Here is a 26,703-nt window from a genome sequence, read left to right as displayed (position 1 = left end):
TGACCAATCACATCAGATCTTTTCACACAATATATTTTTCAGTCCAGAAAAATAATTTCAATAAAGATCAGAAATGGGCTAAACCAATGATTTATATATACACTAGATGACTAATAGGGGGTGCTGTGTCTAAGCATCCGTGCCTCCATCTTGGCACTTCCACCGCTTTGTAAAACATGTTTTGGAAGCTATAGAAATGCATTTATGAATGTCTACATTTGTTTTTGGCAGGTTTATTCTATATGCATTTTTTTTTATATAACATGATGTGAGCTAAGCATAAAAAAGTAAATAATCTAAAAACATTTTCCTTAAAGTATACTTTTTAGAGATTACTAACTGTCCCCATTACAACAAAAACATATTTAAATACATGTAATGTTGTCCTTGAAACATTTTAATTGAAATAGTATAGAATTTCATTAATTCATGACTGGTGGCTTCAATGCCTCTCAATGGCCAACACTTAGCATCAGCAATCCAGGGTTAATATACATCATTGGTCTAAACCAGGGCTCTCCAACCCTGTTCCTGGACAGCTGCCATCCTGTACCCTAATCTAGCACACCTGATTCTAATAATTAGCTAGTTGATAAGCTGAACCATGTAATTTTGTCCTTTAATTTAATTGAAATACTGTAGAATTCCATGAATTCCTATGGGGGTCTGCTTCCCAATGTGTGCGACCGGTTTGGCCAATATGTAGCATCAGCAATCCATGGTTTATGCTGCATTTGTAACCAAGTGGGAGGTGGGAATTTACCAGTTGTGAAGTTGTTAATACCAATTGGATGCATTCAAGTGCTTTGATCTCATTGAGAAATCAGATTTGACCTCTTCTCAGTCAAGCAGTAAAATCAGATTTAAAACCCCCATAAAACTACACCTTATTCAACATCACAGACTGTGAAGAGACACACACACAGCATTCGCAAACCCATGCTGACACGCACACACATTAATATTATTTTGCTGTATTATTGATTTTGTAGATATGTTATGGTAGAGTAGTGTGTAATACTGTGTTGTGTTATGTATTGTATGTAACTGTGATTGGACCCCAGGAAGAGTAGCTGATTTCTTGGAAGCAGCTAATGGGGATCCGGATTGAAATACAAATACAAAGATTGGCTAATGGCCAACAAGCTGCGTAAACCATAAACTAAATTCCCACTTGGTTATGAACACAGCATTATATACATCATTGGTCTAAAACGCAACCATAGGCAGCCCAATTCTGATCCTTTTTTCACTAATTGGTCTTTTGACCAATCAGATCAGCTCTGAAAAAGATGCGATGTGGGAAAAAAATCTGATGTGATTGGTCAAAAGACTAATTGGAAAAAAATAAAAATCGGGCCCACCTGTGTAGACAGGCGTAGGCTAAAAATAACAGCCATGCACAACATTAACAATAATGGGAGAAGTGTCAGTTAATACCGTCTATGGATACTTGACAGGAATTATGAACATGGGCAAAAAAATGCTCATTTCAGTGAGATGACTTGAATAGGATTTGTGCCACGAATACTAAAACACTAGCATGTTAAAACAGTGCCAGGGAAACTAAACCAAAGCATGGATTGCTGTCATACCTTGTCCATAGACTGCTTACAGGGTTAGAAAGACAAATTATTAAATTACAGATTGGTTAAACTATCCCTTTAAGAATATAATATGTGCTCAGGCTGTCATTGTTATCATGTATCACAGCTCAACAGTTTCATTCATCCATTATCCAGAAACATGTTGGATTATTCAACCAAGATATTTGTAACACAGGGATGTTACAATACAAATAGTTATGGGTGGACAAGGTGAGGACTTTCTATTCTGTTCTAGAAATGAAAAACAATAACAAGGGCAGATATTCATTGCCATATCTGTAATCTTTAATGAACCAAATCTTTACAAATCAGTCATTTTAACAGAAAAATGAAGCAGGATAGAAAATTGATCTTCAATATATCCAGTGTTCTGTGAACATCCATAATTGTTTTTGAAGCATTTCCCATTAAAGCTAGAATCCTTAGTTGCGACATCCATATTTGGACTTATAAATGAACGATGTACACCCATTGATTCTTGAATATTATAAATTGTGTGGTTCGAGCCCCGAGTGCTGATTGGCTCACAGCCGTGATATATCAGACAGTATACCACGGGTATGACAAAACATTTTTTACTGCTCTAATTACATTGGTAATCAGTTTATAATAGCAAGAAGGCACCTCGGGGGTTTGTGATATATGGCCAATATACCACGACTAAGGGCTGTATCCAGGTACTCCGCTTTGTGCATAAGAACAGTCTTTAGCTGTGGTAAATCGGCCATATATCACATACCCCATCAGAACCCCAAATATAAGCTTGTTATACTCCATGGTTTGTAGACAAAGTAAATCTAAACAAACACTGAAAAGCCTCAATAATGGTTAACTATATATTTTTAGATAATCAAATGGTCAGTCCTTGCATACATAGCACTCGTTTTGACCCCAAAGGTGGGGTGACCACTGTTATTGTTTCAACTTAGGATTCCAGCTTTAAAAAAGTTTTTTGTTCAAATGACATCGTTGACAGCAAAGATGTTGTTAACGTCTCCATAGTTTTCATTAAAAAATTGCATCTATAAATTTTTTAAAAAAAGTACACACAATACTTTACTGCAAGTTGTAGAAATACAAAAACCCTGAGTTTTTTTATTAGAATTTCCAGCAAAATGAAACATCTTCCTCTCTTGGAATTAGGCATAAAGAAAGGTGTGAGCCTTGGTCTGCGGAAGCCATTGCCTAAATTCCCATGTCTGAAGGCAGCCATAGCATTGGCCCTCCAACTTTCCTCTCCAAAAGAAGATGTTGGTCCAACAGAAGGACAAAAAAACCAAGTGATCCTTGAAGGTTGAAGTTGAGAACATTTCACATCTCCCATTTAAGAGGCTATTGCCTTGTTTGTGCAGACGACTGCTGAATGACTGAACTTTATCATAAATAGCGACTGATTATGATCTGTAGATCAGTCAGTCACATCACGGTTTTGATGCTCTCGAACATGGCCGTTGTCTGTGCTCTCTAGAGTTACAGTTCTAGAATGGTGTGCTGTAATCTAAAGGTCTGTAGCTGGACCCCACTCGATGTCATCAGTCTCTTCATTGTCAGAGCTGTCACTGCCTCGGATGCAAGTGCGTCTTGTTTGGACAGCCTGGTGGTGAGCCAACCTATCAGGAGATAGAAGAGAGAAGAGAGAGGGCATTATTAACGGTCAGTTCAGTCTTACTCAACCTGGATAGAATCATTTGGACTAGGACTGGAGTAGTTGCTCAATTGCTAAGGTTGATTTATAGACAGGCATTTTGATGACCATGTAATTAAACAAACATTGTCACACAGATTAATATGATCAGATATTGGTCTACTTCACTAACACAATGAACGATGGAGATGCTTTCCTCTCCTGAGATTCTGCCACACGGGTCTGAAAGAGGGAAATAGGTCATGGATCAAAAATCAAAAATCACTGGAGACCAAGTTAACAGAGTATTTGAGCCTTTGGAAGTAAACCATGAGTTTATAGAGGATCTGTAAGAGTTTGTGCTATGATGGACTGTGACAGTCCCACCAGTACCTGTTGAAGTTTCCTCTCTATGACTGACAGTGTGACAGCTGGGGGGTTCTCTGGCAACAGTTCAGCCGACGGGGGCTCAGGCACAGAGACCCTGGGGTCAGGGGCTATGAAGTCAGGGGGTGTGTCCGAGGGGGTGGTCGGAGCAGCCTGGTCAATGGCCCTGAAGTCCGAATCTGAGAAGCTATGATAGGGTCGGGTGTCATCAGCAACATCAACGTGAGGAGGGCTGTCGGATGGACGACGGGTCGATCTGTGCTCAGACACATGCATCAGGGGTGGAACCTCTCTCAGAGGCTCGGGGGAGTGGCCGGGGCTGTGGTACTCAGAGGCAGGCTCTGAAGACCGGGCTAGAGCGGTGAGCCTGGACATCCGGGGATGATTGCTGGGATCAAATGGTTCCTCCAGGTCCTCATTGTCAGTGTAGACCTCTCCGTCTGTAAACGCCTCTCCGTCTGTGTCCTCCAGTTCGCTGGCAGCACTCAGGTAGTCCGAGTGGGTCCGGTCCAATGCATCCAGCTCCTCCTCGCCGCCTCCCTCCAACTAAACACACACACACTTATTTTGGTCTTTATTCCACCAGGTAATTTGGTGAGAGCAAATTCCCAGTTTGACTGTGAGCTAGGATCTGTCTGTGTTACCATGACTTGTGAGTCCCAGACAGGTTTGTCTTGCTGGTGTCTGATCTTGTCTTTCAGAGTCTCATACCACACATTAGAGCTGGGCTGGAGATCAATACGAGCTGGGAACAATGGGAAGAAAGGGACCGTTTTTAATAAAACCACTTGGGACATGTTTTTTTTTTTTACAGATAAACCATGTAAGAGCAAAAACAACATGTATGTGTTTTGATAACAGGTGTGTGTGTTAACCTGTGAACAGATGGCTGCAGTACTTCCTCATCTTGAGGGCCTGTGTGTAGAGGCGTCTGGAGCTCTTGTTGGAGTTGGGGCACATCCTCTGCCTCATGGCCTTGACGTCCTTCCTGCTGTGTGGGTCCAGGAACAGCACCATGGGGTGGTACTGGATGTAATTCAGACGCTCCACTGCAGTAGGAGTAATGTCCAGCAGAGGGTGCTTGTTCTGGAAACAGAGTGAAGAAACACAAAGGGCATTTTTCTTCAATTCTGGTACTGGAGTCAAACAAGCATACAGCAGTTGTACACCTGCTCTGTCTCACACCAAAACAGGTCACATCCCAGTTTGTTTCATCACCTTCTCTGCAATCCTTCGTACTGTGTCCAGCTTGATGACCGTGGAAGTAGTGTCTGCACCACTACGACGAGGAGCCATCTCTGCCACCTCATATTCATCAGGCATCTCTCTGGCCAGCTTCTCCATGGCCACATCGTTCAGAGGACCCATGATGACGATTGGCCATTTGAAATTAGCTGGAGAGCCACATGGGTCAAAAGGTGTACATGTGTTGATTCAAAATACAAAAAGTACACAAACGTTTAAAGTGTTTGACTATTATGTGAACCATTATGCAATATATAAAACTGTCCCTACCTTTTCTGAGCAGAACTCTCTCGTATGCTGGGAATTTGCCCTGGATGGTAAGCTGGAGCAGGTCATCACGAGTCCTGCGGAGGTTTTTCTTGGCCCCTCTGAGCCCCCGTAGTTTCCAGAACTCTGCCCTGGGCCCTGAGACCTGGCGATCCCCTTCTTCACTGGCCCACTGAGCCTGCTCCATACTGGCCAGAGTCTCGGCCCTGAGAGAGACGGAGAGGAAATACCATGGAAATGATGCTGTAATAGAATTATTGTGGAATAAAAGCAACCCCAATGACAGCATCTGTAAGTGTACACATTGAAAATAAGTATGTTGCTCTCAGGTGTCATGCTCTGTAACCATATGTATCTTTATAGATCCAAATCCAACCAACCAACGAAGGAATAAACCTACCAACCAATCATTCTAGTCTCAACTCACCTGACCTGGTTGGGGATGGTGCCCTTTTCCAGCTCATGCAGGTCGTTGCCCATGCGTATAGCCAGCCACCTTCCCAGCTTGCCCCTGTGCATGGTGTCCACCACCCTGAACACCTCTCCCCTGGTGAAGGCTAGGCCGATGTTGCCCTCCACCTCGTTGTCATAGTGGGTCCGGACGTAGAACGAGTCCCCCAGGTTGGACTTCAGGATCTTCTTGTAAACTGACGAGAGGAAGAATAACTCAGTCATTTAGGAATAACTTAACCATTTGTATGTACTTTATTACTGGGGTAGAGTTATTACCAAAGTAATTATATAGAAAATGTCACACTGACAAGTCCTCTGAAATCAACTACAATTCTTCCACCCCTGCACCTGCTTCAGTCTCTGAGGTAATACTCACTGTCCATCTTGTTCTGAGTACGGATGTCGACCAGCTCCCCTCTCTTGATGTTGATCAGGAACATAACAGCTTCCTCACGGTTGAAATAACCAAAGTCCACCCCATTCACCTACAACAAGACCATAGCCCATAAGTGGTGAAAAACGTGTTGCATATACTGTAGATCAGCACTTCAGTGGTCACCAACACTTGTCCCAGAGAGCTACAGTGTGGGCAGGCTTTTACTTCAGCACAGCATATTTTTTTTTTTAAACAATCAACTAATCAAGATCTTAGTTGAATCAGCTGTGTTCGTGCTGGGCTAGAACAAAAACCTACACACTCTGTACCGGTGCTGACCACTGCTGTGATCAGTGGGTCTTCACCTGCATGATCTGGTCCCCCTCCTTCATGCCCTGCTCCTGAGCGGGGCTGTTGGGCTGAACCCCGTCCACAAAGATACCCACATCGTTGCCTCCCACCAGTCTCAGGCCAACGCTCCTCTCCTTCACAAACGACACTGTGTTCAGATCTGAGCTGTATCAACAGAGAGTGAACACAGTTTTGAAAAAAGGAGTAACATCAAAATGAGAATTTATGAAAAGGAGCATTGTCCAGTCTTATATGCTACAGACTATAGCCGGGTATCCCTACTGGCAGCCTGGGCAAAACAAAAAAATGTTTTTTGTTTGTTATTGTTGGACATAAAAGACTTAAAAACACCAGCAAATCAACTCCAACTAATTTTAATTTTAGAAATCTGTTCCACAGGATTCCCACGCATAATAAAGAAATGCGATCGAATACAAATGTAAGCAAGGTTTTAAATGATTGTTTTAGACAAATATGATATTTGTTTCAGCTAGCATGCTAGTAGATACCCATAGACTTCCAGTCATTGCGTTAATGCTAGTTAGCATTGACTTGCAAAACTACCGCTAACTTCCTTTAAACTAGACACAGAGACACAAAAATGGTATCCATGAGTTCATCTGACGCTGGGGAAGTAGATAAAAGGGCCTCATCGCCAGTATGCCTTTAATGTAGTGGGTATAAATAAAACAACTCACCCCAAGCTAGGTGTAGGAACGGAGTCTGGGGGTAGGGAGTAGAGGGGTTCCTCTGTCTTGGCTGAAATGGAAATAACAGTTAAGACCTTCCATCCAGAGAGTTTCTAATAAACTCAGCAAAAAAAAGAAATGTCCTCTCACTGTCAACTGCGTTTATTTTCAGCAAACTTAACATGTGTAAATATTTGTATGAACATAAGATTCAACAACTGAGATAAACTGAAGTTCCCGGACATTTCTGGGGGGAATGGCCCTAGCCCTCACCCTCCGATCCAACAGGTTCCAGACGTGCTCAATGGGATTGAGATCCAGGCTCTTCGCTGGCCTTGGCAGAACACTGACATTCCTGTCTTGCAGGAAATCACGCACAGAACGAGTAGTATGGCTGGTGGCATTGTCATGCTGGAGGGTCATGTCAGGATGAGCCTGCAGGAAGGGTACCACATGAGGGAGGAGGATGTCTTCCCTGTAACGCACAGCGTTGAGATTGCCTGCAATGACAACAAGCTCAGTCCGATGATGCTGTGACACACCGCCCCAGACCATGACGGACCCTCCACCTCCAAATCGATCCCACTCCAGAATGCAGGCCTCGGTGTAACGCTCATTCCTTCAACGATAAATACGAATCCGACCATCACCCCTGGTGAGACAGAAAACTGCGACTCGTCAGTGAAGAGCACTTTTTGCCAGTCCTGTCTGGTCCAGCGACAGTGGGTTTGTGCCCATAGGCGACGTTGTTGCTGGTGATGTCTGGTGAGTACCTGCCTTACAACAGGCCTACAAGCTCTCAGTCCAGCCTCTCTCAGCCTATTGCAGACAGTCTGAGTACTGATGGAGGGATTGTGCATTCCTGGTGTAACTCGGGCAGTTGTTGTTGCCATCCTGTACCTGTCCCGCAGGTGTGATGTTCGGATGTACCAATCCTGTGCAGGTGTTGTTACACGTGGTCTGCCACTGCGAGGATGATCAGCTGTCCGTCTTGTCTCCCTGTAGCGCTGTCTTTGGCGTCTCACAGTACGGACATTGCAATTTATTGCCCTGGTCACATCTGCAGTCCTCATGCCTCCTTGCAGCATGACCAAGGCACATTCACGCAGATGAGCAGGGACCCTGGGCATCTTTCTTTTGGTGTTTTTCAGAGTCAGTAAAGGCCTCTTTAGTGTCCTAAGTTTTCATAACTGTGACCTTAATTGCCTACCGTCTGTAAGCTGTTAGTGTCTTAACAACCATTCCACAGGTGCATGAATTGTTTATGGTTCATTGAACAAGCATGGGAAACAGTGTTTAAAGCCTTTACAATGAAGATCTGTGAAGTTATTTGGATTTTTACGAATTATCTTTGAAAGACAGGGTCCTGAAAAGGGGACGTTTGTTTTTTTGCTGAGTTTACATTATAAAGAGGACATTGGAGAGCTGATATGAGAGTTGGTACTTACAGTAGACTGGAGGGTTGCTCTTCATTGATATCCCAGTGCGGACATTGCCATTGGCTCCGTGTGGAATACTACAAGAGAAGAGATGCATTACCATTCACTCACATTTCCACAATAACGCTTCTACAGTGAGTTAGAGGTCAGAGAAAGTGAGCACACACTTGTGATCAGATTGACTTGAATAGTGACGGTGACTTTTGTCACAGAGGAGCTTTCTTTAATGGTGGTTAATTAAAACTGTTCTTTACCTGGTTGTCTATAGTGGTTTCTAGAAGATACTGTAAACTAGAGTTTTACCTGTGGTTGCTCTCCACATCTGTACTCCCAGACCTCCTTGGGGGTGAGGGTGTACGGTCCGAATCAGAGGAACCTGAACAGGGCAAACAGAGAATCAGGATACATATCTGGCCTTAATGGCCAGGTACTCTTATAATCTCCACCCGGCAGAGCCAGAAGAGGACTGGCCACCCTTCAGAGCCTGGTGACTCTAGGTTCCTGTCTTTCAATGGTGCTTTTCCTAACCACCATGCTTCTACTTCTGCATTGCTTGCTGTTTTAGGCTGAGTTTCTGTATCACACTGTGACATCTACTGATGTGAAAGGGCTTTATAAATACATTTGATTGAAATTTGACATGGTGCCTTCAGAAAGTATTCATACCCCTTGACTTATTCTACACACAAAACTCCATAATGACAAAGTGAAAATATGTTATTTTTTCACGTATTGAAAATGAAATACAGATATCTAATTTACATAAGTATTCACACCTCTCAGTTAATACTTTGTAGAAGCACATTTGTCATTATGAGGTATTGTGTTTATAAGATGGGTGAGGGAAAAAAATCTGACCAATTTTGAATTTAGGCTGTAACACAACAAAATGTGGAATAAGTTAAGGGGTATGAATTCTTTCTGAAGGCACTGTACATGTTTGTTTAGACCTTAGGACTTCCAACCCCAAAATTCCATATTTTTAGACGGTACTCATCTTTCACAGGAGGGACACTGACCTGAGACTGGACTGGAGGGGGTTATGCCTTGTCGAGGGGGGTCCTGTCTCACTACTGGAGCTGGAGAAGACTTTATCTCAAGCAGAGCTCTGGGAGAGAGAGAGAGAGAAATCACACTCAATATAATGCCCTTACTGTGTCAACTACTTGAGTCCCTGAGCTGACAAGGTAGAAATCTGTCGTTCTACCCCTGAACAAGGCAGTTAACCCACTGTTCCCAGGTAGGCTGTCATTGTAAATAAGAATTTGTTCTTAACTGACTTGCCTAGTTAAATAAAAGGTTACATTTAAAAATAAAATATTCAGGGGTAGGCAACTAGATTCAGCCGTGGGATGATTTTTGTTCGAGCGGATGGTCGGGGGGCCGGAACATAATTATTTAAAAAAAATGTACCCAGCAAATTTAACGTTTTTTAAATTTTTATTTTACCTTTATTTACCTAGGCAAGTCAGTTAAGAACAAATTCTTATTTTCAATGACGGCCTGGGAACAGTGGGTTAAATGCCTTGTTCAGGGGCAGAACAACAGTTTACCTTGTCAGCTTGGGGATTTGATCTCGCAACCTTTCGGTTAAATCAAAGTTTATTTGTCACGTGCGCTGAATACAACAGGTGTAGTAGACCTTACAGTGAAATCCTTACTTATAGGCTCTAACCAATAGTGCGAGAAAAAAAAGGTATGCGTTTGTGTGAGTGTGTGTAGGTAAGTAAAGAAATAAAACAGTAAAAAGACATTTGAAAATAAGAGTATCAAGGCTTATACAGACACCGGTTAGTCAGGCTGATTGAGGTAGTATGTACATGTAGATATGGTTAAAGTGACTATGCATATATGATGAACAGAGAGTAGCAGTAGTGTAAAGAGGGGTTGGTGGGTGGTGGGACACAATGCAGATAGCCTGGTTAGCCAATGTGCGGGAGCACTGGTTGGTCGGGCCAATTGAGGTAGTATGTACATGAACGTATGAAGGCTACTAGTCCAACGCTCTAACCACTAGGCTATGTAAGACCAAAAAGAGGTAGTATTTGAAAATATGTCATACTCTGATTACATTGACACGATCACATTTACCCAAATTCTTGTCAATTTATTTACTAATAACTTGAGTGCACAACCCCCCCCCCCACCCCAAAAAAAAACCCTTGTTGGCTAGTTGCTGACCTCTGCCTTCAGAAAGTATTCATACTCCTTGACTTATTCCACATTTTGTTGCAATATAGCCGGAACTCAAAATTGATTAATTAGAGCTCCAAATATTTACCCATGTATTATTTTCTAAATTCTTCAAGCTCTGTCAAATTGGATGATCAATGCTAGACAACCATTTAAGTCTTGCCATAGACTTTCACACAGATTTAATTAAAAACTGTAACTCTGCCACTAGATTTTGGTCTTGTGTTTTAGGTTATTGTCCTGATGAAAGGTGAATTCATCTCCCAGTGTCTTTTTTCCCCTGAAAATCTCCCCAGTCCTTAATGATTACAAGAATACCCATAACATGATGCTGCCACCACTATGCTTGAAAATATGGAGAGTGAAACAGTAATGTGTTATGTTTGGGGCAAATCAAATATAACACTTTGTATTCAGGACAAATAGTGAATTGCTTTACCATATTACTTGCAGTATTACTTTAGCGCCTTGTTGCAAACAGGATGCATGTTATGGAATATTTTTATTCTGTTCAGGCTTCCTTCTTTTCACTCTGTCAATTAGGTTAGTATTGTGGACTAACTACAATGTCGTTGGTCCATCCTCAGTTCTCTCCTATCACAGCCATTACACTCTGTAACTGTTTTAAAGTCACCATTGCCCTCATGGTGAAATCCCTGAGCAGTTTCCTTCCTCTCCGGCAACTGAGTTAGGATGCAGGTGTATTGATATGCTATCCAAAGTGTAATTAATAACTTCACCATGCTCAAAAGGGATATTCAATATCTGCCAATAGTTGCCCTAATTTGCAAGGCAAATAGGTTAGTTGAGAACAGGTTCTCATTTACAACTGCGATCTGGCCAAGATAAAGCAAAGCAGTTCGACACAAACAGAGTTACACATGGAATAAACAAACACAGTCAATAATACAGTATAAAGTCTATATACAGTGAGTGCAAATGAAGTAGGATAAGGAGAGGTAAGGCAATAAATAGGCCATGGTGGAGAAGTAATTACAATATAGCAATTAAAAACACTGGAATGGTAGATGTGCAGACGATGAATGTGCAAGTAGAGATGCTGGGGTCTTCCCTGGTCTTTGTGGTTGAATCTGTGTTTGAATTTCACTGCTCGCCTGAGGGAACTTACAGATAAGTCTATGTGTGAGGGCCTCCCGGGTGGCGCAGTGCTAGCTGTGCCACTAGAGATTCTGGGTTCGAGTCCAGACTCTGTCGTAGCCGGCCGCGACCGGGAGGCCGGCGCACAATTGGCCCAGTGTCGTCCGGGTTAGGGGAGGGTTTGGCTGGCAGGGATATGCTTGTCTCATCGGGCACTAGCAACTCCTGTGGCGGGCCTGGCGCAGTGCACGCTGACCAGGTTGCCAGGTATACAGTGTTTCCTCTGACACATTGGTGCGGCTGGCTTCCGGGTTGGATGGGCATTGTGTCAAGAAGCAGTGCGGCTTGGTTGGGTTGTGTTTTGGAGGACGCATGGATCTCGACCTTCACCTCTCCCGAGTCCGTACGGGAGTTGCAGCGATGAGACAAGACTGTAACTACCAATTGGATACCACGAAATTGGGGAGAAAACAGGGGGTAAACAATAAAAGAATACACAAAAAGTCTGTGTGGGGTTCAGAGACGAGGTAGTCATTCAAAAACTGTTAGTTAAACGCTATTATTGGACACAGAGTGAGTCCATGCAACTTATGTGACTTGTTTAGGCACATTTCAACTCCTGAACTTATTTAGGCTTGCCATAACAAAAGGGCTTGAATACTTATTGACTCAAGACATGTCAGGCCAGTGACAAAAAAAATTATCTTATTTTAATCCATTTCAAATTCAGGTTGTAACCCCACAAAATGTGGAAAATGTCAAGGGGTGTGAATACTTTCTGAAGGCATTTGTCAGTGTTGTTTCAAGTGTTCACCCAGTTCCTTGTATAAGTAGACTAACCAGTCTAGCATCCTGGCTTTATCTTCAGACAAGCTAGTGCACTGAAGCAGTCAACTATTGAAACCGTTTTGACTAAACGTGTTTGTGTGCCAATGTTATAGAAGGGTTGGTGTGTGTCTGTCAGCCTGACCTGTATCTGTTCTTGGATACCCTGGAGCTAAAGCCTCCACTGTCTACAGACTCCCGTCGAGGGACGGACGCATAACTTGCCTCCGACTCTGATCCTGAGCGCCCTGCGGACATGGACACACACATTTTTGCATTTCACCTTTATTTAACCAGGTAGGCTAGTTGAGAACAAGTTCTCATTTACAACTGTGACCTGGCCAAGATAAAGCAAAGCAGTTCGACACAAACAACAACACATCTAAACAAACACACCACAAGACAGACCACACATGAGCAATAATAATAATAATAAGTTACACATACAGGTAAGTCAATAAGCACACACCTTTAGCAGGATTGCTCATTGTGACACTGGGGGCTTTCCACTTGGGGGGCTCCACCTGGGGCAACATGGCTACCAAGGGAGTGGCTCTGGAAGAGAAGAGGGAGGTTGGGAGTGAGGGAGGAAGACAACAGAACTCAGTTACGTGTGGAAAGGGGGACCCGTGGCTAAAATAGATAATGATGAGAAGACTGATATATTCACCTTTGGGCCTCTGGGGGAGCTGTCTCACATGGCTAATCACATCATGAGCATATGGACAATTTAGCGTCATTGTTGCGTTAAATTCGAAAACTGTTATTCATGCCATGAATGCTAACCCAGCCATGTATCATTTGAAATGCATTTTAAGATTAAGTCAGGTAACAGGCAATCTCTGTTGATTTGATCGTACTGCTGATTGCTTTTTGACCAGATTCAACCACATGTACAGTAGAGAGACGAGCTCAGTGGAAGTCACCTTTATTTTATTGTTAAACAGAGCCTCACAGGAGGCACAAGAACAACATGTATTATGGGGTACAACGTAATCGGCAATCAAGGCCGACAGACCAAAAATAAAACAATTCATGAAAACTTAACAGTAAATTAATAATAGTACAAGAGTGGAAGGAGGTGGTGGGTGGCATGCATCGGCTGCCCAGTGCCCCAGTCCGGGGGCTCCTGCTGGGACTTGGGGTGGTAGGATGGTAGGGGTGGGCCTCATCTGTACCTGTATCTGCTCCGGGAGTCCTGGCTGTGGGCGGGCCCGGAGCTGCTGTCTGACTCAGATTCAGAGTCTGGGGAGAGAACAGGGGTAATGCTCTAATTATGTGGAAGTTTCTACTTCGTTTCAATGCACTTACAATGTTCTGTCAAGGTATTCCTGTTGTGGAACTTGAGGTACTGACCTGGGAGTGGGGCTTTGACAGGAGAGGAGACCCGTCGAGGAGGATCCTGACGAATGGTGATGGGTGAGGCTCTCAGTGTCCTAGGGTGGGGCAGGTTAGGGAGCACTCTATATCTGGAGTGATCCTCTGTGACTCGGGAACTCTCTCCTCTTCTGGGGGGTGGGGAGGCACTGCGGTCCGAGTCCGACTCGGACACCACTACACACACACACACACACACACACACAGAGAGAGAGAGTGAAGGAGAGCAAGAGACAGTGAAAGAGGAGAGAGAAAGACAGTGAAGGAGAGTGAGAGGGAGGGAGAGAGAGAACATGTTATTATCATGATCCACTCAGTCATTTGATGAGATTTCCCTATAGCCCGTGTGGTGTTTACCTTTGCGAGGTCTCAAGGTGGAGGAGGAGGGACGGGAGGAACGTGGGGCGGCCCAGTCAAAGACGGCAGGTGAGGCTTTGGGGTTGGGGAGGGTGGACAGCCCTGAAATAGTTCTACAGCAAGAGAGAAACACCCCCCAATCAAACACACAGACAATATCAAACCAAATGTGTCTAATTTGAGGTTGAACCCACCTGTATTTGTTGGCGTGGTCTGGGCTGTCCTTCCTGACAGGAGTGGGTGATGCACTACGGTCAGACTCAGACTCTGAGGGGGCTGGATTGAAATGCACAGGTCAGGTCAATATGACAGGTTACGGATTACACATGAGTGGGATGGACCAATGTTTATGGAGGAGTTGAGAACTGGACTCACCTCGGTGAGAGGGGTAGGCTTTAGCAACAGGCCGGGACAGTGTCGACCGCACCGGGGACGGATCACGCGACTTAGCTACTAGAGGAGGCTCAGCTCTTCTGCAACAAGCCAGAGAGACAGAATGCCTTGTCATACAGAGGTCAAAAGCAGACTTGTCACTTAAAGGAAAAATCCACCCTTTAATTAACAGTGTTAAATAACACTAATATGTGAGAACAATATTTTTTGGTGAACAAATGTCATTTTTGGCATTATCATAAGGTTGGTAGCAACATGGAAAATCGTTGTGGAAATCTGTTGCAGTCGACTACAAAATCCACAATGCAATGCTCTTTCTGTGGGCTGGCTGGCGAGGTAACTGACTACCTAGCTAGGTAGCTAGCAAGCTAACATAGCTACACAATAATACCAAAGACAAAATCAGCATGTAAAGTAACTAGTTAGCTGTGAAATCACCTAAACAAACTGCACTATCAATTTAGGAGTCTACAATCTCACCATGTTCAACCTGCAGATTGATGTGCCTCACAGAATGGAGTCTGACATTCGCTATGGCAGATATACTTTTGAGGAGATGGAAAACGTTGCCCATGCTACGTCAATGTAGTACATGTAACCTACATATCAATATATACACACAAACCATCTAGGTCAAATAGGGAAGAGGCTTTGTGATGTGTTGCTTTATCATTTTTTTAAACCAGGTTTGCTGTTGATCTGAGCAATATAAATTGGAAAGGAGTTCCATGCAATAAGGGCTCTATATAATCCTGTATGCTTTCTGGTGGCATGTCTGTTGGGATAAGTGTGTGTGTCAGAGCTGTGTGCAAGTTGACTATGCAAACTATTTGGAATTCTGAACACATTCATCTTTTCTGAGATGTGAGATAATCAACCTGCCATCTGTAATATAGTATTGCTTTGGAAGTGCGGCATTCCATATTTGAGGAAAATAGGCACGTGTCTCGACATACACACTGACGTTGAGAAGGGATTGCGTGACGATTAGCTTAGCAACCACGTGATCCAGCATGACAACGTGAATGCGATTGGTCGACAGTCTGCTGGTTGGGACGTTAAAGGTTCCTTCAGTCATTGGATTCCCCTCTGGCAACAGAACCATGCAATGCACCCTGGACTAAAGAGGCAGAGCAATAGGAAAAATGTGCTAGACCCTCTGTTAAATAAAACATTTCTCAAGGTAGGAATATCGCAAAAATAGGATCAATGACTTATTCGAGAGAAGATCTCCTCCCAAATTATGACATCAGCCAGTATTAAAATATGACATGTATGATAGACGTTTTCGCGATGTAAAAGTCGTTTTCCTGTTAACTTCCATTGTAGTGAGAGACTTGATCTCAGTGCTACGTCATTTTTTTACATTTTAGTCATTTAGCAGACGCTCTTATCCAGAGCGACTTACAATGCATACATTTCATTTATTTACTTTTTTCCCCCGTACTGGTCCCCTGTGGGAATCGAACCCACAACCCTGGCGTTGCAAACACCATGCTCTACCAACTGAGTCATACCGGACGGATTTATGCCTGCTTGAACGACAGTAACTCAGATACACAAAAACATGAAATGACCCAGGTAATCGATAGAACATCACTCGGAGATGCACGAAAACAATATAAAATTCAAAATGTGTGAACCGTTCCCTTAAGAAAATGTTGGATTAAGTACAGACATCTCAATAAGAAGATCAGAATAGGTGAAATAAGCATGTTTCAGCTGAGGTAACCTGCGTGTGCGGCGTTCTCTAGTTGCAGAGCGTGACACTCTGTTTCTGGGAGTGGGGATGTCTGTATCCAGGTCTGAAATGTCTGAGGACAACCGAGGAAAGACATTAAAACCACATACTGGAACAGCTGGCTGTTCAGGAGCTGCTTCTGACATCACATTCACATCAATCACTTTTCTCCTCCTCCCTCCCTCCCTCCCTCCCTCCCGTCATGAGGTGCAGTGCTGATGCTACATTCTCCCCCTAATACACTACTTCCACCCTCTCTCCCTCACCCTCCAGCTCAGAGCTACTGTTGTGGTCCTCCTCGCTGTTGGAGGCACTGTCCTGCACTTCTGGGATGCTGACCAGGAACTTGCGGTCGTCTCGCAGGACCATCATGGTCAGCTTTCCCCGGGACTTCTCCACCAGGTGCTTGGTCTCCAGAAGGGACAGGTTCTCGGTGGTCATCCCATTGATCTGAACAGGAAGTAGAAAAATTGTGTGGTCACACAATCCAGAAATCTCCTTGGCTTCATACAATGACACGACAATGACAAATATTGAAAAAAAGACACTGTTACTATACCAAAAGCATTTGGTTTATGATCTCAGTAAAGAATCAAATCTATGTACAAACCAAATGTTTTGTGATGAAATATCATAACAGCCTGCTTTCTCTTACCTTGAGAATGAGGTCTCCCTCCTGCAGAGTGCCCTCCTTGGCAGCCAGACCTGTCTCAGTCATGTGTTTGATGAAGATCTGGCTTCCCAACTTCAGTCCATACTCTGAAACAGGAAGGCAGCATGAAATTGATATAGTGCAAGCCTTGCATTCACCCATCTATGTCAGATCTGTGATGACGTTTTGAAACCTTTTGCTACGGCGTGGCATAATAAACACGACGCAAATTCTCTCTCCTGTTGTTTCTCCTTACCGTCTGTGAGTTTCTTCTTCAGCAGGGTGGCTTTGACTGGCTTCTCTGGGAAGGCCTGCTGTGGGAGCCGTTTGTACCCTGAACTTAGCGGCAGGGCATGAGCCGTCCCGTTGCGGTCGAGGGTGGAGCTGGGGGCGCGGTAGCGGTCAGCTTTGTGGGCCTGGTCACTACCATCGGAGTAGCGTCGGGGCCTCTGCGGCGGGTCCTGGTCCAGCAGGTTGGAGTACGAGGCAGCACGCGATGGTCTGGTGCTGGCGGGGAGCTGGATCCTACGAGGACGCTTCACTGTCTGAGAGGGGGAGAGTCAGTAACACAGCTGAAAAAGAGATTACATTTCTTTTTTTCTGGTGTACTGAAATCATGATCTCACATCCATAACCTGGGGTTGGAACTGCTCACAAATCTTACGAAGATGTCAAGAATAACAAATCTAAACAGAACAGAACATAAAGTTTGTCAGTACTCACTATGTTGGCTGTTTTGCCACATGACTTGAGGTTCTGGATGGTGAAGGTAGAGTAGACATTGTCCATTGACACTCCATTGACCATGACGATCTGATCTCTGACGCTGTTGGAAAGGGATGAGATGTAGAACAAGGTAATCAAGCACTCCTAAGGATCAAACACATGCGATTTTAAGTGTTTGTATGTGTGTGTGTGTTTATATACACTGAGCTCCAAAAGTATTGGGACAGTGACAAATGTTTTGTTGTTTTGGCTCTGTACTCCAGCACGGTTCACCCATCCGTATTGGGTGAACCGTTTAGAAATTACAGCACTTTTTGTACATAGTGTCTCCCCCCCATTTTGGGACAAATTCACTTGTGTGTATTAAAGTTGTAAAAGGTATTTGGTCCCATATTCACAGCAATGACTACATCAAGCTTGTGTGACTGCAAATTTATTGGATGCATTTGCAGTTTGTTTTGGTTGTGTTTCAGATTATTCTGTGCCCAATAGAAATAAATGGTAAATAATGTATTGTGTCATTTTGGAGCATCTTTTACTGTAAATAAGAATATAATGTTTCTAAACACTACATTAATGAGGATGCTACCATTAATGCGGATGCTATATACATTTTGGAGTCACTTGTATTGTTTTTTTGTTATGACAGTATCAGCCAATCAGCTCCTTTGTAGTTCAACGCAATGTGCCACTCCATAATGGCTGCTGAGGCTACTGCTAGCTAGCATGAGGACGAAAAGGGCATTTTTTCCCCCCTTTTCGCCCCCAATCTTGGTGTAACATTTGGTATAATGGTACAATTCAGATTACAACGCATTTCTCATGCCTGGATTGAGGTAGGTTTTCCAAGCCATATCTCGAGCTGGCTCTGCAGTGCCAGAAAGTCTGTCTGACCCTAGTGCAGCTGTAAGCAAGCGGATTGGATCTTCTGGCTAGCCTGAAGGGTAAAGGTGTATGGTGTGTAGGTGACTTACAACAGCCGTCCCATAGCGGGTCCGTTCCGCACCACATCTGAAACTATCACGGCTGTGTCCCCAGAGTCCGGGTTCGGCTGGTCTCTGCCTCCTGATATCGCAAAGCCAAACCCCATCTTGGAATCCTGCCATCACGAGAGAGGGCGGGTGATAAAGGGGAGAGAGAGAGTGAGTGAGCACATTCCATCAGCACTGAAATGTGTCACCTGACCTGTACCTAGAGTAACAGGGAGCAGGGCATGTCTTTGTTACTCTTCATTCCTGCAGTTCGCCACTGAAACTGATAGTTTTGAAGTCCATTCCTACTAAGTGGTTCAGTAGGCTATTTCTTTCAGTGTACCTTGATGCAAGTGAAGTACTGTACAATTTGTTTAGTTTCAGGTGAAAGTATAACATCAAAACACTGACCGACCAAACAACAAGAGACACTTACTTTGCCGAGTGTTATAGTATGCTGCTCAAATATCGTTAATTCCTCCATCTCCGGTGTCTGAAAAACCAAATATCAAACCCATTACAACATGTTAAACCAACAACATGTTAAACCAACAACAGAATACAGGCATTCTCCACTTTGCCATTAATGAACAGGAGCAAGTTCAACAGAAGTCTGATAACAACATCAGAAGCAGCTGTTTCATGTCCTTACACAGCCCGGTGTTGTTTAAGAGACAGCGGGGAGCGAGTTCACAGCAACATGCTCCTACCTGTCCCGTTCCATTCTTGTCTGGCAGGTATGGGGCGGGGCCACAGGGGAATGACTCAGCAGGCTGCACTTACGGCCTTGCTGTGACATATGACACCAGGCCATTGTTCAATGTTGTGCAACGTTACAGAAACCTGCAGGTAGAAACGTAATACAGCTGACCATATTCCTTGTGCGCCCTGCTTCTAGTCATGTAGAAAAGTGTCTGTTCTACACAATGCATTTCTATATGCAATGTTTCACGTGCCTCATCCAATTGAACACACCTTTAGATACAATCTGAGGAAAGTCACCACAACCTACGATAGTGAATCAAATTGTATTTGTCACATGCGCCGAATACAACAGGTGTAGACCTAACAGTGAAATGCTTACTTACAAGCCCTTAACCAACAATGCAGTTAAGAAAAATAAGTGTTAAAGTATTGTAGCGACCCGCGCAGACAGCTGTGTTCGTTCGGGGGAGGGTAAAACTTAGCCAGCTAGCTAGCTGACACACCCCCTGGTCCCATGGTCTGCTGGGGGTGTGGCCAGCAAGGCCATCTGCGCAGGATTTGCCCCAAGTCCCCCAGAGCTCAGGGAAACGGCTCTTGGTCCGCATAGACGGGGCAGTGCGGACCCCTGGCTCTCTTACCCAACTACCACCAACTTCAGGAGGAGCCCACCGACACGGACAGGGGAGCAAGGCTCCTTGTCCTCCAGAAGCAGACGAGGGCAAGTGGATGGAGCCTGTTGTTGTGGTGGGCCGGACCTGTGTTGGGGTTTTGTTATGTCACTGTAGAGGGGTGCCCTGCTCTGCCCTGGTGGACACTGGGTCCACATTAACCCTGGTGAGGTGGGACATTGTGCCAGGTTGGAAACCATTTGAGCCCACAACTGTGCAGCTCCGCACAGTCACAGGTGAGCTGGCATGCATGAAAGAATAATGACTGACAGTAGGGGGCAGGACTGTACCTCATCCTGTGTGGGTGGCGGCTGTGCAGGGCCTTTGTATCCTGGGGTTGGACTTTCTTAGGAGCACAAGCTGCCAGTTAGACCTAAAATGGTGGCACACGGAGCTTCAAGGGAGGGTCAGTAGTCATCATGCCCCCCCCAATGTCACATTCACACAACAAACCCTTTACTCCAACAGTTAAAGCAGCAGAGACTCATGGCTGCCCCCCCACCACACATCTGTGTGTGACTTTTCCCTAGCCCCTCTATCACCTATGGCTGTGTGTTACATTCACCCAGCTACCTCCACGACACAGCCCTCTGTGAGCGCCCCCCCCCAGCCCAGCTACCCCAGATGAGAGAGGACACGGTCTGCAGTCAGGGAGATCTGGGGGAGGAACTGTCGGAACCGTTGTGGCAGTTGCTGTTTGAATTCAGAGACAGCTTTGCGCTGAGTGAGGAAGAGGTAGGTCAAACTCATCTGGTGCAGCATGAGATCGACACAGGCGACTGAATGAGGTAACCAGGAAGGACTCAACCCATACCACGTATCGATGAGTCGCTGGACCTGGTTAGGGGTCCTCCTGGTTCTCCTCACTAGACCTCCGCAGTGGCTACTGGCAGGTGCCCCTCTCCCCAGAGGCCAAAGCCAAAACTGTGTTCTCCACTAACAAAGGACACTGGCAATTCAAGGTCCTGTGCTTCGGCCTGTGCAATGCTCCAGCTACTTTTGAGCGTTTGATGGACAGGGTGCTGGATGGCATCCCCCGACAGCAATGTCTGGTATACCTCGATGACATCCTGGCCCATGGCAGCTCCTTCCAGTCAGCCCTGGTGGCGCTACGATGTGTGCTGGAGCAGGTGGCTGCCGCCGGTCTAAAGGTCCACCCGAGAAGTGCCACTTCATGAGGAGAGAAGTGTCCTCCTTGGGCCACTGAGTGGGGAAGGAGGGGATCAGCACCATGGAGGACAAGGTGGGGGCTGTCCGAGACTGGCCCACCCCCACTGACCAGCGGCAGCTGAAGAGCTTCCTGGGCCTGGCCTCGTACTACAGGAGGTTTGTATGGGGCTTCTCAAGCGTCACTGCTCCCCTGAACCACCTGCAGCCGAAGGACAAGGCCTTCACTTGGACAGTGGAGTGTAAGGAGGCCTTCAACACCCTCAAACGTGCACTGATCGAGGCCCCCGTGCTCACCCCCCCCCCCCGACCTCACCTTGCCCTTTATCCTGGACACAGTCGCGAGCAATGTGGGCATGGGTGGGGTGCTGGCCCACAGGGGGAGAGAGTGGTGGCGTACTTCAGCAAAACATTTGACAAACATGAGCACCGCTACTGTGTCACACGGCGGGAGCGCTTGGCTGTTGTGGCTTCCATCCAACACTTCATGTACTACCTGGGTGGCCTGCCATTTACTGTGAGGACTGACCACTCTGTTCTCCAGTGGCTCATGTCTTTCAGAGAGCCAGGTTGCACACTGGTTGGAGGAGTTTCAGCCATATGACTTCACAGCGCAGGGCAGGGGCATGCCACTAACGTCGCTGCCATGTCCCGTCGGCCCCGTACTGCAGACGGGTGCCGCCGCCACTGTGAGCGGAGAGAGGGATGTGAGAGAGAGAGCTGTGTGCAGAGGAGGGGGTCTGTACCACAGTGTTTGGGGCGAGCAGGCCTGCCTGCTATGAGCTGCAGACTGTCGACGTGGCTGAATGGGGGCCGCAGCAGGGACGGGACACAGACCTACAGCCAGTGCTACAGTGGGTAGAGGCGCAGCTGAGACCACCGTGTGAAGGTGGCAGCTCTCTCACTCGTGACCAAAGGGTTGTGGTGAAAGTTTGAGCGACTGCGGCTGGCTGATGGCGTGCTACAGCGGGTATGGAAGGAGAGGAGAGGTGGCAGGTGGTGGTCCCAAAAGCACTGTGGGAGGCTGTGCTCCAGAGTACTCATAGGGGGGTTGGGACTGGACACTGGGGTTACAAAAACACACAGGGATGTTCATCAGGTTTGGAGCTGCGGAGCCCATCCACAGCGACCAAGGCAGAAACTTTGAGTCCCGTGTGTTCGCCACCATGTGTGAGAGGCTGGGTATGCACAAGACCCGCACTACTCCTCTCCATCCTCAAAGTGATGGCCTTGTGGAGCGCTTCAACAAAACACTTGGACAGCAGCTGGCCATCGTCTCTGCCAAACACCAGCGTGACTGGGACAAGCACCTGCCCATGGTCTTCATGGCATGCCGTTCTGCTGTCCAAAACTCAAACTCCTTCACGCCTGCCCTCCTCATGCTGGGGAGAGAGATCTGCACCCCTGGAGAGATGATGTTTGGTCAGACTCTGGATAGCCCTCCTGTTCCCCCGGGGCCGGAGTATGCCCGGAGACTCCAGGACCGCCTGGAGACAGTCCACACCGTCGCTAGAGGGAGGCTGGTGAATGCAGGTCTAAGGCAGAACAGGAACTATGACATGTACACACAGGGAAGGCATTTTGTGGCTGGGGAGCTGGTCTGGGTAGGGAAGATTGTGTACCGGGAGAAAAGGTGGCACTGCACCGGGACAGGTTAGCCCCATACAGAGGGGCCTTTTCTCCCCAAACCCCAGGGACCCCCACTATTCCCCTCTCTGGCAATGATATTCCTCAGGCACCCACCCCCAGGCGCCGCAGACAGCCCACTCACCCAGTCTCCCTCCCCTGAGCCGTGGACTGTATTCCCCATTCCCTCATCCTTGTTCCCCATGTCCCTGCCTTCATCCCCTGGGCCCCAGAGGGGCAGCCCCCTGCCACAGACTGAGCCCCCTGTTTTACATCTTTGGGGTTTGGCAGGGGGGTGGAGCATCGCAAGTTTAAGGCCATGTTTAGCCATTGTTCTCTCGCTTACATCTGGTCTTCACAACAGATGGTCACGGTTGTTTTATAGGGTATCCTTCATTTATTTGGCGTGGGCTACGGCCAAACAGTGGCCTGTGTGGAGTTGGGTGATTAATAAACCGTGAATTCGTAAACTCAAGCCTCTGTCTGGACAGTTGTTCCTTTATGATCTATCCAGGTCATTACAGTATTTACTCAACTAAACTGTGTTTACATGGTACGTGGTAGACAGCAACCGGATGTCATTGCTTTCAATGAGAGCACAATGGTAAATGCCGTTGAGCCTGGCGGTGAATGCCGTCAGCTGCCATGGTAGACGGACTTGCCGCCAGAGTTCAAATATTTCAATTTCTGCCGTCTGCCATTGCGTTGTTTTCTACCGTTTGTTTACTGAACTCACCACAGCAATGCATACCATCATGATGGCTTACTTTGGCTGTCACCATTTTTTTTTGCTTTCTTGTCCAGCTATGCCAACTGGGATGATGTTTTTTGAGTCCATCTACTTGCTTCACTAGCTAGGTTTCCATCCAATTGGCAACAGATTTTCATGCAAATATTCTAAAATCCGCAAAGAAGATCCACACACAATGTACTTTTGCCCTTAGGTTTGATGTACCAAATAAAAATCAAACATTCAATGTGTTTATCGCATTTTCAACTCTATGGATAGTTTTATCAAACTTTGCTTTAAATAGCAAATGTGCCTACTCTGGTCTTGGCATGTGCACTCTATCCAGCAGCTGGCTAGTCTACATGAGATTATTTGTCAAACCAAGCATCAATCATCATGTCACAAGAATTAAACTCAATATTTATTGGAAAGGCACATCATACTCAACACAGTACACTTTCACCACCCACCCTGTGAAGTCGATCAATTTATTTTATCTGTAGCCTAATAACCTGCATGGTTTCCCAAGTTGTAGTGGGAGGACCACACACACCATGTCACACGTGACTCCAAGTTTACTTCCATATGAAATGCAAACAGAAGACGACTTTTACAATCAGTTCAGCAATTCTGTGTATGTGTGACCATCTGTCCGGCTCCGTTAATAATATAACTAGGCCTACTAGAAATAATAAAACTAGTGAATTTCCTACTATTCTACATAGTGTAATTAAAAGCTAACAGGCATTGTTGCGTGGAGATCAGTGTGAGACCCTAGTGTTTCCTACAGGGTCAGGACCAAAATACAGGTCAACGAAAGGCCAACAAGGTGAAACAGACAGGGTCAGGTAGCCACAGAGGCAGATAAGCATCCACGATAAATCACAATCCAGTGGTGGCTGGTGGGTGGAGCTATAGGAGGACAGGCTCATTGTAATGGCTGAAATGGAATTAATGGAATGTATCAAACACATGAAAACCACGTTGGACTCCGTTCCATTTACTCAATTTCGGCCATTACAATGAGCCTGTATAGCTCCTCCCACTTTACCAATGGTAGCAGGTGGAATAGCTGCCAGCCAGGTGCATTGTTTCTCATCAAAGAGACTTGGGATTAGGTTTAACCTGGTAGAATGTTTTACAACATCAGTCTAACAGACTGAAGGACTGGATATCAGCAGTCTCACAGCTAACATAGAATCAATTTAAGAAGATCCTGGTCCAAGAGACTGACTGCTCAGAGTCATTGATTACCTAATCAATGAAATTCCAGTATGGTTTATCTATAAAATACAATAACGCAATATAGTTTTGATCATGGGTCAAGTTCATTTATTAATAACGAGGATATAGTCAACATGCATCCTCTGGCCACCACCTTTCATCTGCTTTGAAAGATTGAGTGGACTGACTGCCAAGATGCAAATAGCATTTATGTTATCTTTCTAACGGCATCTAGTCAGAGACACTATTCCTGAAAACAGTCCATCACTAATATCCATTTCAGACAGAAGATGTGGTATATTACCAGTAAAGAATAAGGCAATGTTTATACGACCCCCCTTCAAACAGACCCTTATTAACCACTTGCTTGCAGGTATACCTCAGCGATGTCATCTATAAAATAGCCTCCAACACTCTACTCAACAAACTGGATGCAGTCTATCACAGTGCCATCCGTTTTGTCACCAAAGCCCCATATAGTCACCCACCACTGCGACCTGTATGCTCTTGTTGGTTGGCCCTCGCTTCATACTCGTCGCCAAACCCACTGGCTCCAGGTCATCTACAAGTCTCTGCTAGGTAAAGCCCCGCCTTATCTCAGCTCACTTGTCACCATAGCAGCACCCACCCATAGCACCCGCGCCAGCAGATATATCTCATCGGTCACCCCAAAAGCCAATTCCTCCTTTGGCCGCCTTTCCTTCCAGTTCTCTGCTGCCAATGAAAGGAACAAACTGCAAAAATCACTGAAGCTGGAGACCCATATCTCCCTCACTAGCTTTAAGCACCAGCTGTCAGAGCAGCTCACAGATCACTGCACCTGTACATAGCCCATCTGTAAACAGCCCATCCAACTACCTCATCCCCATACTGTATTTATTTATTTATTTATTTATCTTGCTCCTTTGCACCCCAGTATTTCTACTTGCACATTCATTTTCTGCACATCTACCATTCCAGTGTCTAATTGCTATATTGTAATTACTTCGCCACCATGGGCTATTTATTGCCTTACCTCTCTTATCTTACCTCATTTGCACTCACTGTATATAGATAGTTTGTTTTGTTTTCTTTTTTTTCTACTGTATGTTTGTTTATTCCATGTGTAACTCTGTTGTATGTGTCGAACTGCTTTGCTTTATCTTGGCCAGGTCACAGTTGTAAATAAGAACTTGTTTTCAACTAGCCTACCTGGTTAAATAAAGGTGAAAAATATATATATATACATTTTTAAATGCCCCTTATATACATATCAATGGGTAACTGGCAAATTGGGAGGTGTGGGGGCAGGAGGCTGTTGTTCAACCATGGGGGCTGTGTTTAACAATGGAAGTGTTAATGAATTTACCTATAAAAAAGCCAGAGATACCATTGAAACAGACCCAATACCTGTATTTTGGGTCAAATGGGCCTTGAATCATTTTATGGGCAAACTGGTGTTATTTGTTCAGGAATAATGACAGGGACCTAATCGGGTTAACCATTTAGGTCACAAACAGGCAAACTCATGTGGGCTACAACATGGGTATCAAATAGGCCCTGAATCAATTTTAAAATAGGTTGTAAGTGGGCTTTTTTTAATACCCCTTTTTCTCCCCAATTTCGTGGTATCCAAATTGGTAGTTACAGTCCTGTCCCATCGCTGCAACTCCCGTACAGACTCGGGAGAGGTGAAGGTCGAGAGCCGTGCGTCCTCCGAAACAACCCAGCCAACCAATGTGTCGGAGGAAACACGTACACCTGGCGACCGTGTCAGCGTGCATTGCGCCCGGCCCGCCACAGGAGTCGCTTGTGCACGATGGGACAGGAAAA

General features: G+C 45.4%; 1 protein-coding gene across 4 annotated transcripts in view; it reads right to left on the bottom strand.

Moving 5' to 3' along the window:
* Nucleotides 1-1,870: 1,870 nt before the first annotated feature.
* The window catches only part of LOC106573580 (tight junction protein ZO-3), a 37,407-nt gene continuing 12,574 nt past the window's right edge, over nt 1,871-26,703 (bottom strand). For 2 of the 4 annotated variants that reach the window (XM_014148737.2, XM_014148736.2), the window contains exons 2-29: nt 19,208-19,264; nt 18,775-18,899; nt 17,798-17,900; nt 17,331-17,619; nt 17,078-17,181; nt 16,689-16,872; nt 16,414-16,495; nt 14,664-14,761; nt 14,483-14,564; nt 14,289-14,401; nt 13,911-14,108; nt 13,733-13,799; nt 13,024-13,109; nt 12,700-12,802; nt 9,458-9,546; nt 8,742-8,814; nt 8,448-8,515; nt 7,009-7,069; nt 6,325-6,475; nt 5,960-6,068; nt 5,558-5,777; nt 5,134-5,336; nt 4,837-5,012; nt 4,494-4,704; nt 4,263-4,363; nt 3,625-4,164; nt 3,425-3,474; nt 1,871-3,217 (exon numbers count right to left, since the gene is read on the bottom strand). In XM_014148737.2, the coding sequence (XP_014004212.1) occupies nt 3,106-3,217; nt 3,425-3,474; nt 3,625-4,164; nt 4,263-4,363; nt 4,494-4,704; nt 4,837-5,012; nt 5,134-5,336; nt 5,558-5,777; nt 5,960-6,068; nt 6,325-6,475; nt 7,009-7,069; nt 8,448-8,515; nt 8,742-8,814; nt 9,458-9,546; nt 12,700-12,802; nt 13,024-13,109; nt 13,733-13,799; nt 13,911-14,108; nt 14,289-14,401; nt 14,483-14,564; nt 14,664-14,761; nt 16,414-16,495; nt 16,689-16,872; nt 17,078-17,181; nt 17,331-17,619; nt 17,798-17,900; nt 18,775-18,899; nt 19,208-19,255 (3,846 nt within the window). In that variant the 5' untranslated portion in view covers nt 19,256-19,264 and the 3' untranslated portion in view covers nt 1,871-3,105. Of the gene's footprint in view, nt 3,218-3,424; nt 3,475-3,624; nt 4,165-4,262; nt 4,364-4,493; nt 4,705-4,836; nt 5,013-5,133; nt 5,337-5,557; nt 5,778-5,959; nt 6,069-6,324; nt 6,476-7,008; nt 7,070-8,447; nt 8,516-8,741; nt 8,815-9,457; nt 9,547-12,699; nt 12,803-13,023; nt 13,110-13,732; nt 13,800-13,910; nt 14,109-14,288; nt 14,402-14,482; nt 14,565-14,663; nt 14,762-16,413; nt 16,496-16,688; nt 16,873-17,077; nt 17,182-17,330; nt 17,620-17,797; nt 17,901-18,774; nt 18,900-19,207; nt 19,265-19,423; nt 19,615-26,703 lie in introns of those variants that run through there. The other 2 variants (XM_014148739.2, XM_014148738.2) reach the window with 2 other exon arrangements.

The sequence above is a fragment of the Salmo salar genome, chromosome ssa16 (genome assembly GCF_905237065.1).
Source record: "Salmo salar chromosome ssa16, Ssal_v3.1, whole genome shotgun sequence".
NCBI lineage: Eukaryota > Metazoa > Chordata > Actinopteri > Salmoniformes > Salmonidae > Salmo > Salmo salar.
This window is presented reverse-complemented; position numbering and strand designations above follow the sequence as displayed.